The 12,629-nt window shown below is 51.3% G+C and overlaps 1 protein-coding gene across 2 annotated transcripts in view; it reads right to left on the bottom strand.

The window, feature by feature from the left end:
* Positions 1–8,968: 8,968 nt before the first annotated feature.
* LOC149335888 (sodium-dependent proline transporter-like) overlaps positions 8,969–12,629 on the bottom strand; it is a 40,003-nt gene continuing 36,342 nt past the window's right edge. For both annotated transcript variants that reach the window (XM_089552433.1, XM_089552434.1), the window contains 2 exons: positions 11,875–12,033; positions 8,969–11,289 (listed from right to left, as the gene is read on the bottom strand). In XM_089552433.1, the coding sequence (XP_089408559.1) occupies positions 11,158–11,289; positions 11,875–12,033 (291 nt within the window). In that variant the 3' untranslated portion in view covers positions 8,969–11,157. The remainder of the gene's footprint in view (positions 11,290–11,874; positions 12,034–12,629) is intronic.

The raw sequence follows: 12,629 nt of genomic DNA, 5'->3' as shown, positions 1-12,629 counted from the left end.
GGGAGGTGAGGTATGAGCTGACCCAACGGGGGCCAGCCCTCACAAGTACTAGGTGGAGGTCCCTAGTTCGGGACCCCAGTGGCGTCGGCCGCTGCCCGGGCTCGCGCGACCACGGCCCGTTGGGCCTGCAGGTCAGAGCAGCCGAGCAGGGTCGCCTCCCAGTACTCCCGGGTTGGGTTGGGGTGAGGGGGGATAGCAGGGTTGGAGGGGCAGGCCCACACCATGTGGTAGATGTCCGAAGACTTCTCCGCACAGTGCGGACAGCTGCCAGAGAAAGAAGGGTCAAAGTGTTTTAGAGCTGCCGGGCACAGCAAAGTATTTGTATATAGGCGAAGCAGAAGCCGCTCCTCCGCCTTTGAGAGACCTTTACACGGGCGGGGATAAAGACTATGGCCAGATTGATAAAGTAAAGAAATGTCTTTAAACGAGTAAGCTGGAGAGAATTCGAGTTCCTGATCGTCGGGGTCGGAGGGGAATGTCCGGTGAGAGAGCGCGCGGGCGGCGGCGTCAGCTGCCTCATTTCCCTCAAGGCCCATGTGAGCAGGAGCCCAAACGATACGCCGGTGAGCGGGGTCCCCGGTATAGACGCTGTTTTGGAGAATGCGGTAGGCTAGATACGGTACCCAGCCCTGCTCGACGTTCCGACATGCCCCTCGCGAGTCGGAAATAATTGTTTTTGAATTGGAATGAGATGCAGCCAAAGCAATGGCGACCTCCTCCGCGTGTGTTATGTCACGGGCTCGGAAAGTAAGGCCGTTCACTGTTTTGGATTCGTGGACGACTGCGGCCGTGAACCATCCCCCATGGTGGGGGCCGGAGGCATCCACGTAGAATACGCCGGGTTTCGATCCATAGTGGCGGGCCAGGGCTTCCGTCCGCGCCAGGCGCCGGCCATTATGGTCCTCACGGTTCATGTTCGCGGGAAGAGGGCGCACGTGGAGGGCGCATCTCCACTGGGATGGAATACGTACGCGCTCTTCCATGAGAGTGGTGTGTTGGATGTGTAGTCGGGCAAGAAGGCGGCGACCCGACGATGTCTTCGAGAGACGTGTGTATTGGTTGGTCAAGTGAGCTTCCCGGAGCTCCCGAAATGTGTTCACCATGCCCAGCCCCAGGAGGCGTTTGTTGGAGGTGGTCACGGGGAGGTCCAGAGCCCGCTTAATAATTTTGCGGAGGATGACTTCGAGTGAATCCTCGTCTTGCTTCCGCAGGTAGAGGTATGGAGTAGAATATAGAATTCGACTGGTTACAAATGCATGCGCCAGCCGCAAGGCGTCCTTACATCGTAACCCCCCGCGCTTGTTAGAAACCCGGTGGACTAAGCGGCCCACCTGGTCCCCCACCTGACGGAGTTTGGCCAATGTTGTTTCTGACCGTCTGTCTTGATGTATAAAGAGCCCCAGTAACCGGACTTCGATTTTTTCAGGGATTGGACCTGTCTCAAGAGACAATGAAATTTTGGCTGTGCACTTTGGTGAGGAGCGTATGTGCACAAATTCAGACTTTTGGGTGGAGCATTGGAGGCCACAGCGGCGAGCATAACGGTCCACTATGGTCGCCGCCTCCTGCAGGTTGGCCTCAATGTCTCCAAGGCAACCCTGTGTGGCCCACAGGGTGATGTCATCGGCGTACAGCGCATGCTGTACACCGGTGACAGCGCCCAGCTGGGCCGGTAGGCGCATCATAGCCAGATTGAATAAAAGGGGAGAGAGCACCGCGCCCTGTGGTGTACCCCTGGTTCCTAAATGAAAAGGGCCATGTTCCTTATCCTGGATTCGAATGTAAGATTGTCTGTCTGTCAAAAATTGCCGAATGTATTGAAAGGCGTTTCTGCCGCAGTTAGTTTGAGAAAGGTGGGTGAGAATGATCTCGTGGGTAACTTTGTCGAATGCTCCCTTCAAATCCAAGGCGAGTACGACCTTGTCATTGTGAGCGCGTTCGACGGGGTCAAGGACAGCCCGATTGAGTTGTAGCAGGACATCCTGTGCAGATCTCTGTGGGCGAAACCCGAACATGGTGTCCGCGAAAAGATGTTTGGATTCCATGAACTCGGACAGCCTGTCGCGTACCATCGTCTCCATGAGTTTGCCCACACAAGAAGTCAGAGAGATGGGGCGGAGGTTGTCCGTGTTGATGGCCTTTCCAGGTTTAGGAATGAAGGTGACCAGGGCGGTCTTCCAGTCGATGGGGAGTGGTACTTCCCCAAGCCAGATTGAGTTAATATAATTCAGTAAAGACAAGTATGTCGGGTCGGGGAGGTTGGCTAACAATTTGACTGTAATTTTGTCCCGACCCGGAGCGGTGCCACGTTTCATTTTTGCCAGGGCCGCCCTCAGGTCATGGAGCTGGAACGGTTGATCCAGCTCAACGTTCTCAGAACCTGCATAAGAGTACGCCGGCCCGCGGGGGTCCTGGGTGGTGCACAAGTACTGGTCCCGGAGCTTGTGCGCCAACTGAGTTGTGTTGCCCTGAAAGCTGTGTATGGCTCTTTGGAGGTGTTTTTGAGTTTCCGTGCGTGTTTGCGTGGGGTCAATCAGGGTGCGAAAAAGTCGCCACGTGTTCCGGCTGGACATTTGCCGCGCGGCCGTGTTGCATCGTGCCACCCAGTTGGAGTCGGCGAGTTGGGCCGCATACTCAGCAGCTCGTTGAGTGAGCTCGGCGATGCGAGCTTTAAGTTTCCGGTTGTGCTTCTGCCGACGCCACCGACGGACGAGGCAATGCCGGGCCTCCCAGAGGTGGAGCAGGTGGTTGTCCACATCAGAAACCGCCTCTGAGAGCTGAATTTGAGTTTCGGAGGAGCGAACGCTAGAGACCAATTGTTCTGACCAAGACTGGTAGCCTTGTTCATGTATTGGTGTGGCAGTGTTATAATTTTGCCTGAACTTGGTCCAATCTGGGAGTCGGGCTTGTGTTGTTGGTCGCGCGAAAGGATAGGTCCTAATCGTAATGTTCAGGAGGCAGTGGTCGCTGCCGAGGGTTTCCTCGGTGTTGACCCAGTCTGCATACTGAATGTTGTGGGTGAAGGTCAAGTCCGGACACGTATCCCTTGTCACGGAGTTGCCTATACGAGTTGGATGGATGGGGTCAGTGTGAAGAGTGAGGCCCAGCGTTGACGCAAGCTCCGCCAACTTGCGTCCCCGCTTCTCTTCACGGCAGTAACCCCACATCCGAGAGGGAGCGTTGAAATCGCCCACAATCAGGAGGGGGTCCCGACCCGCAACTCTCAGCGCGCGGCTAAAGAGGTCCGCGAATGATACATTCGGCAATTTCGGATTGCAGTATATATTGAGTATGTGTAACGGTGGGTCCTGCTTGCGGAGTGGGAGGAGGGTCACCATTACATAGGAGTATTCAAGTTGTATGTCTAAGTCGACCTGGTTGGCTGTATAATTTCTATGAACGCAGAGACAAGACGAGGGGTCCTGCTGGAACGTCGTATAATTTGTTAGTGTGGCGCCTTTCCCTGGCTCTTGGAGGGCAACCACCGCTGGCAAATGCTCAAAGGTTGATAGGAAAAGCCGGAGGTCGGCGCGCTTGGAACGGGACCGGAGCCCCCGACAGTTCCATTGAGTAATCGTAATGGGGGAAGCCGATTTGGAAAGGGGGGAGCGCCTATACCGAGGGTGTCCCGCCATGCTCAGATTTTGACGTGATAGGTGGTAGTGAGGCTGCCCCCGAGCCAGATACCAGGGGCTGAAGCTCAGCACCTGGAAGGGGGCAGCTGTCTTCGTCATCGTCGAGGTCATTGACTCGCCGGGATAATCTAGAGGGCCGACCAGATACGTCCTTAAGGGGGCCGGTTCTGCGAGAAAGGCGGGGGTTACTCGCGACGTGTTGAGCGATCATAGAGGGGATAGCCTCCGTGACTCGAGCTATAAGGCGTTCCATCGCTGTCTCCAACAAGGTGTCAAATTTGGCATTGAGACGGGCTTCGAGTTCAGCAAGGGAAGGTTCCATAGCCGGTGTCGCCGCCGTCTCGCTCTCCATAGCCTCTGTGTCGGGGTTACTAGGGGGATGGGGAGTTGTTCTAGCCTCTAAGGCTTCAATTTTGGCAAGTAGCATCTCGTTTTGGGCCCGGAGAGAAGCTACAAGGTTGTGGAGCTCAGCGTCAGCCGCCGAGCGAGGGGCAGGGGAGAAGGGGTGGGAGGAGGAGGCAACCCTGCCTGAACCGCTCACCTGTTTGCCATTTTTGACAGCGTTGGCCCAGGAACCGGCCGCGCCATTCTTGTCTTGGGAGCGGGCTTGCTTCTCCTGGCCGCCGTGTGGGGGCGGTGGTGGCACTTGACAGCCCTTGACGTCCTTCCCGCTGGTAGGCCTCTGTTGTTTTGAAGCGTCGCTGCCGACGCTACCAGGGTGATGTGGCTGCCTGCCCGTCACGCTGGATTTCCCGCCCTTAGGGGCGGCTGGCTTGTTGGGACGGTATTTTGCAGTGCAGTCCCGCGAGTTCGTGGCATGGCCACCACCACAAACTGCACACTTGGCCACACACTGGTGAGGGGCCCGCACCCCCTCTTTTATGGGTGCCTGCTGTCCACACAGGCCACACTTATCTTGTGCTGGGTTGGGGCAAGCGTCTGCCCGATGGCCGACAGTTCCACACAAGCTGCAGGCCGGAATAGTGCGCAAATACGGCTGCACTGAGACGATTTCAGAGTTCTAGTGGACGTATTTTGGCTTAACCGTGCCGGCAAAGGTGAGCCGGGCCTTGTTGGAGTTGCCGAACTTGCGGATATCCAGTAGAGTGCCGCTCCTCCACTGCACGCTAGGTTGAAGAGATTCGGACGTCTCATGGTTGGCCACCGTAATGACTCCATAACAGACGTCCTCGTCATGTTCTTTGAGATGGCCGGCGAGAGGCACATCTCCTATGGTCGATTTGATGGAAAAATCTCCCAGCAGACGGTCTGCGACGTGGGCGTTCCGGGTGCTGGCGAGGATCAAATTTTGGTCCTTGCATAAAAGGAGGCTCAACTCGGACGCCTTAGGCGCCCCGAGGAAAGCGCCGAACGCGGCACCGAGCTCGCCGTATTGAAAGACGTCCCGGATGGCCAATGACTTCCGGGGCTTTATGACGATGACAAAGTCGTCTAGGTGAAGTTTTGGTGAAGGCTTGGGCCTCCACTTGGTAACAGGGTTGCGGCCCTTTGTGCCGGCGTCCTTCGCCTTTTGCGAGGCGGGAGCTTGGCGGGTAGCAGCAGCCTTGTCGGTGGTTTGCGTGGCGTTCGCCGCTATCTTGGCCTCGCGTCTGGACCGGCGCTCAAGCAGACGCAGAAGATTTGCATTGCGGATCGAGTCCGCGGGTGCCGATTTGGGTTCCACAGTGACGGGAACGGTCGACCAAGACATGGCGTCCGGGTCATAGCCGCGTTGCAGAAGTGTTTCTTCCATCTTGCCGAAAGAAGCGGCTCCCTCACAGCCGAACGCCGGCGCAGCCGTTAGGCTTAGCGTCGGCGCCGGAGGCGGGAAGGAAAAACCGCGTTAGAATTTGTAAAAGGGGGCCCACCTATATGAATTTGGTGTCCACGGGTGCCGATGAGCTTGCCGAATCCAAAGGGAGCGAAATTGATGGGATCCAATGACTTGAGTCGTGGCTCCTGTCAAAAAATGACGGAGCCGAAGCGCCACACGTCTTGCAGACGCCCGCCAGAACGACGACGGCGTGTCGCCGCCGAAATGTCAGTAGACGAAACTGCTTTTCGCTACGTGTATCCTGGCCTAGCTGAGCTAAGCCGCTGCCAATTTTTTGTTACCAGACTGAAAACGCCGGAGTTTTCGCTCTGCTCACTGCATACCATGACGCCGTCGAAGTTATCCCAGTAGGGTAGCCAGCTGGGCATCGCCTGGTTAACCTCCCTGCCTTTCCGTCCATTTCTCTCTCTCTCTCTATCCCTCGAAAAATTTTAGAGCACAAGTTTTAGGCATTCGTTGTTGCGCTCCGGGTCGTAAGGCGTCGGGGCAGTCGGCGTAACCAGTTGTCCAAGTACTTACAAAAGCGAAACGCCGCCTGCAACTGCGAAAGCGGAATATTGGTCAACCGTAATGTGGCTGCCACCCGGCAGCGGTGGCAAGAGTTGCGCTCAAATTTCTGGCTGCCGACTACCTTTATCCTCTGCCAATTTTGGTTGCAGAAGCAACACTACGCGAGTCGCCAAGCCATTTCGCGGAGCTGACGAAAAAGCCATACTGAGCATGCGCGAGGAACAGTGACGTCACACGGCACACAGCTGGCGCGCCGCCGCCGTCGCTGCGCGGGTGACTCAGAGGTGCCGCCGCCGCGCTCGCCAGTTGCGTATGCGCCGTAGCGGCGCATAGATGCCGCCGCCTCTGCCGCGCGCTCTCCAACGCCTCTCTCTCTCTCTCTCCCCTAGTTGCTTTCGCAATCCTCCAGGTTCAACCAGAGCCAAACCACTGCCAATTGTTTTCATACGACGATGGATCCAAAAGCGTAAGCTCCGCCACACACCTATTGGTGCTGAATTCAACTTTTTTGAAACATTGCGTAGGACCTCTCATCAGGTGGTCATAACAAGCGCGAAAAAGGCTTATCTGAGAAAAAAAAAAAAGGAGCGGGGGGGGGGGGGGTCCGATTGAGCCTGCTATTTTGTTTCAGTTGCAAACAGTTGAACCTATTACGACAGTCAATAGGGCTTATGAACCCAATTGGGTTGACCATTTGATTTCCCCAGTTCCAATTGGGTAGTCCAATTTAGGTTTGGTTTGGTTTGGTTTATGGGGTTTTAACGTCCCAAAGCGACTAAGGCTATGAGAGACGCCGTAGTGGAGGGCTTCGGAAATTTCGACCACCTGGGGTTCTTTAACGTGCACTGACATCGCACAGTACACGGGCCTCTAGAATTTCTCCTCCAAAGAAATTCTAGCCGCCGCGGCCGGGATCGAACCCGCGTCTTTTGGCTCAGCAGCCGAGCACCATAACCGCTGAGCCACCGCGGCGGCGGTAGTCCAATTTATTCTGCATTTCCAATTCGATTGCCCAAGTGGTTCTTGAAGTCACACTTGATTTTGGGACTCCCAGTTGGATTATCCCAGTTTGCAGCCAGAAATTCAATTGAACGTTTCTATTGATTTCGTGTGTTGTAACTGGAAGCTCCAATTGGGCGATCCATTTGGAAGGTCTAAGCGGAAGTCATGGTATCCTTCAGTGAGATCTGCATATATCGGTCAAAACCACAGAACTAGTCAGGTTATAGCAGAAGAGATATCAGCAGCCTAATCTTCGGAAATGTTCTGATCATTTCCGCCATCACCGTGGGCATTCTTAAATTAGATAAATGCGCTTAGTAGTCATGAGCCACTCCCGTTACCAAGATGGTCTCACGAATGGGGTGAGTAAGCGACTGCAAAAGTGTGTTCTGCGTGCGCGCGTGCGTGCGTGCATGCGTGCGTGCGCGCGTGTGTGTGTTATGTTAGCATAGTGTTCCTGTGTGTAATGCGTGCTGGTCGGTCTTACTTGATTTCAGGGCAAGCGCGTAATTATAATTTCAATTTCCTTGTAGAAACGTTGGTAGCAGAGGTCTCTCAGCAGTCATTTATTTTATTTATTTATTTATTTATTTATTTATTCAAATACCTCAAGGGCCCGCTGGGGGCATTACATAGGGCGGGTGGGGAAGGGGGGGGGGACAAATCAGAGCACTACTTTGCAAGGACAAAAAAACTACTTCACGCGGTTAATACGGCAAGTTGAGAAACAACATAGCAACGTAAACACTGTTACAAAAATGCACAAATAACAAAGAAAGAGAACATACTGGTTTGCGAGTGAGTGATATAAAAAGCAAGTCTGGTTACTGAACGCGCTGAGATTGAAGATAACTTGCAGATAAGGATTGCAGATAAGCAATTCGGACTGAAGTAAGAAAAACTGGGTTTCAGTAGCGATACTGGAGGACAACTCATTCCATTCTTATATTGACAAGTTTAAAGGCGAATTCTTGTACTTTTCCGTCCGAGCGAAAATGGGGTTTTGGTTTGGTTTGGTTTGGTTTATTGGGGTTTAACATCCCAAAGCGACTCAGGCTATGAGGGACGTCATAGTGAAGGGCTCCGGAAATGTCGACCGCCTGGGGTTCTTTAACGTGCACTGACATCGCACAGTACACAGTCCTCCAGAGTTTCGCCTCCATCGAAATTCGGCTGCCGCGGCCGGGATCAAACCCGCGTCTTTCGCGCCAGCAGCCGAGCACCATAACCACTGAGACGCCGCGGCGGGGCATAGGGTTTTGTAGACATGAACGATGCGATGCGAATTATGAGGTGGCGGTAAAATATGCGACCGGGCAAATGATGTTCTGCGGTGAAAGAGAGCGTGAAAAAAAGGAAAGTAAAAATCCAAATAAAATTGTAAACTTTTTTTTTTCGCTTGCCTTTTCAAACCATTTAGATCGAATGGGTAACTCCATATGAGTTCAATTGGTGGGCCTTTTGGTCTGGATGAATGACCAATTATTTTTAATTGGAAGCACCGGCTGGGCTCAATTGTTGATCTCAGTGAGTGAACCACGACTTGTTTTCGACCGATTGATTTCAACTGTAAATTTTAATTGGATCCATTGTTTTTTTTTTTTTACAGGAATGAACTACACGACTACAGGTTGAAAAAAGCGAACAAGCTTTGAAACCCGCTCTCTTCTAGCCTTCAGCAGCAAGAAATCAGCAGCAAGACAGGAAAAGTCGTTTATCTTTTCCTATCTCCGGCTATCTCTGCGCCTTCCAGAAAGCAACCTTCTTCAATTATATAGACCACTGCATATGGGTTTATAGCAAGCGCACTGTTTCAAGGGAAAGAAGACTGTCAATATTTTACAGCCGCTCGGACGCCGAGTTTAGACTCCTTCACTGAGCTCCACCTTAAGCGTACTACATGATAGTGTTAAAGAGCTAATGCCCGTATATGCGAAATTGGTGATTCTGAACTTTACATTCATTCACAACCTTTTTTCAAAAACCAAAGACACAAGAATTTGTGAAAATACTCAATTTATTTTTCTTTCACAAAATTCATTCAATATATTTCAAACAAACACCCATAATAAATATGCAGATACACGCGCTCATTATATTACATCTATTTACACTGAGCAGATTTCCCTTTCTTAGCTGCTGGAGCCGCATGAACCTGCATGCGAAACGACATAGTAAAAAAACTAAAACAGGACCTAAAACTAAAAAGGCACAGCTGATTAGAGAAAGATGTCCATCCTGGCCGCGAATTAAGTAGCTTCGCTTTCATTCGTTGCAGAATGTATAACTTCATGCAGAAACGTTCCTCTCGAGGGTTGCAAAAGCCCTCAGTTTACTAGATCGTTGACTGACACAGACAATGCTTTAGCCTGTCAGGCTTCAGCTTGGATGTGCTTGCACAAGCAATCTTTAGCAATCGCTTAAATTACAGGACTCGTTACAAAAACCGATTAGAATGCTAAAAATGTGCTGATCCACGAGATCAGGTATAAGCGAACGCAATTAAAATACAACACACTTGGTACAAAGAGACCAGTTCGGAGAAAAAATAAAATAGGAAATAGGGTTGAAACTGTGATAGGGGGCGTTAAGAATCACACCACTTAAAACTCACGGAGACGACGTTTGACGAATCGGACAAAAGTGGATACTAAGAAGTCCCACGTACTAGGAGAGAACGGCTATTTGCTGCATCAAGCCTTGTCATTTCATGTGTCATATGTCGCGCACGAGACAGAGGCAAAAAGAAAAAAAGAACATTAAAAGTGTACAGACACAAAGCTTTGAAAGAGGCCTAAGCGCTCAGTGATAATGAAAATTACCTCAATAATACCAGTTTGCAGCGCGTATAGTAAGTTACAAATAAATTTTTATCGGCAGTTTCCGTTTCGGTTGGCATCAGCGCTGAATTAAATTTGACGTCACGGTCGACCGGTCAGCGTGTACTGTCACGGTCTTGATGATGTCGGCATCGCCGGCAAGCAATGGTTGTTCCTGTGAACAACTACTGGGTTCGGTGACGTTACAATAATTGGGGTAAGTGCACCGTGACGTCAGTCGATATCAGTGAAAAGCCGAGTGGTTCCATGGAAAGAATTCCGAATCGTATGAAATCGTGTTCCACTCAGAGCCTGCGACTGAAACCTGTTACAATGCATCTTCTCGCGCCCATGAAACAAATCGCAACGTTAGTTTGCGTTCCAAATTTTGTGTCTGTGCCCTTTTAAGGGAGTGCAATCGAATTCAATATGAACAAACGGGGTTGCATTCGTGGGAAGGCGTCACACAAAGCGATGTACACAAAGGCAAAGACGTGCTGTTTACGTGAGATGTACAAACACGAGAATGTTTAAACGTGGACAGAACAGAAAGATGGCCGAGTTGGAAGCTGCTCATGACGGTTAGTGGGCGCAAACTTCACGAATACGAAGAATGAAGACCCGTGTCGCCTTTTTTCGTCTTTTTAAAGTTTGCGCCCCCTGAACGTCACTGTGGACGTTCTTTAGACGCGATGCGAATATCAGGTGAAACAAAATTAAGCAGGACGCTATTGTGACCGTTAAAAAAGGGGTCTACAAAGTTGACGACTTGGCTAAAAACATGGTAACAGAGGAGAGTAGATGATGGCGTGCCAAAGTGGGGTAGGAGTTAACAAACACATGCTGCCCTCTTTTAGCCACCATATGCTCTAACGCACGGTCAATACATCCTAAAATCTATGCTGACCCCAGAGAGGGGCGAATGTTCTTTGGCTGAAGCTGAATGAAACACGAAGAATGCACGACCACGTAACAGTCAGGTACACGAAAGGGACGGAATGGAATGCACTATCTCCCTTCTGCTTCCCCGAAGCGCATCACACACGTCATTTCACAGGGTGAAGTCACAGAAAAACGCCCGTCAACATTCATGTGGTACCCCGATTCGTTCTCTGTAGAAAGCCTCCTGGATGTCAGTCCTCCGTCAATTTCGCGTGAAGTACGCACGTGAAAGGCTTACGTGCGCACGTGAAATGCTCATCGATGCGACAACTGCCTTGAGCAACAAGCTGATGGGAGGGTGTAAAGATTACACCCTTTTTTGCACAACGCGGCCACCACATGCGTGTGGCAACGCCGTACGCGTCGGTGGCGCCGTGATGCGGTTGGGTGGCCGAAGAAGAGTGGGTTTGGACCATTAGTAGCGGTAGGTGTCGCTGCTCTGGAAGCCGAGGTTAGTGACGCCGCCATTTTGGGTATGATAGAGCTGCATCTCGACGGGGTCTCCTGGACCCCACTTGCGTTCCGGTTGGAAGGCCTTCCTGGGGTTCTGCCAAAATAAAGGAAAACGCGAGAAAACACAATGTTAGAAATTCTTTGGACTTTTATCGCGTCCCAAGGACAGTCAGCGATGGCGACAGCTAGTATATTGCACCTTCCCGAAAACACCCACTTTCAATCTCGAGCTGTACCACATAGCTACAGGGAATACACCATGTGGCCAAAAGTCCTCAGGTCACATATGGTTTGCTTTTCAGCTGTGTAGTGAGGAGCTATATTTTAAAGACGTTTTTCATTTTTAGCGGGGCATGCCTTGATTGTTCCCCTCTATTGGGTTCAAAAGGCCCAATGTGACCCGAAGACTTTCCACCAAGGCTGCATACATTCTTGAACGATCCCTATTTTCAACCTACGTTACCCTCATTGTCTGGGACTGCATTCCGATCGGTTAACTGGCAGGAAGCGAAAGTTTCCGGTTACGACGTCCGACGCACTTTGTATACCCCAAAGAAAATGGCGGCGGCCATGGGAAAGTGACCAGCGCGGTCAACTTCGAAGTCCCTGCTTTACAGCCTTGATACAGCATAAACAGAGATATAGCATTGCTGTGGTGACTGTGGTAAGAGGCAAGTACCTTCCAGTTCTTGAACAGTATGACGATACCCCAGATGGGGATCTGCGCCATGGAGAGCATCGCCAGCAACCAGCCGAGACCATCGGCCCACTCCGGGTAGGGCACCACCTCGTCGTACTTGATGGGCTCGTGTTTGATGAGTCCGTAGACGAAGAGGAACTGTAGGAAAAAAAAACGGGTACGTTGAAAAGATCGCTCCGGAACTCTGTTTCGAAAGACTGCTCGAACACATATTTCGGAGACAAACAGTTCACGAACCATGCAGCCTAGCTGTTAAGTAAACAAAATGGCCTATTTTAGAAACTAGGTGAAAACCAAAGGTGACCATAACTGCATAGTTGTCATATTTTAGTGTACGCACTCCATTTGGAAACGGGATAAAGATACAAATGAATATACGTTTTGTGACTGTGTGCTTCCTGATGCACAAAACACTGCAAAAATTTCAGATGCAAAGTCGCCCTGGAACAGATAGCTGTGTTCCCGTGCACGAGGTTGATAACCTTATCGCTAATCTTATCCCTCGGTACGCCTACCGAGTTGCCTAGAATGTCTGACACCACGCGAAATTCTACGCCAGCGGCAGTTAGATTCAGGATCGTCTGCTCCTCCTTATGGGATATTATTTGTTTCTTTTTTAGTCAATAAGGCTGTGTCTTGCTCTAGTTAACATCTCATTTTCAGAAACAGGCACTGTACAGTAATGGGGCAACAGACAGTGAGAAAGCATGACTTGTGCTGTGTCCTGCGGTCTT

Source organism: Amblyomma mixtum, chromosome 7, assembly GCF_055824585.1.
Source record: "Amblyomma mixtum isolate Tamu chromosome 7, ASM5582458v1, whole genome shotgun sequence".
NCBI lineage: Eukaryota > Metazoa > Arthropoda > Arachnida > Ixodida > Ixodidae > Amblyomma > Amblyomma mixtum.
Note: the sequence above shows the minus strand (reverse complement) of the source record. Positions and strands in the feature narration are given on the sequence as shown.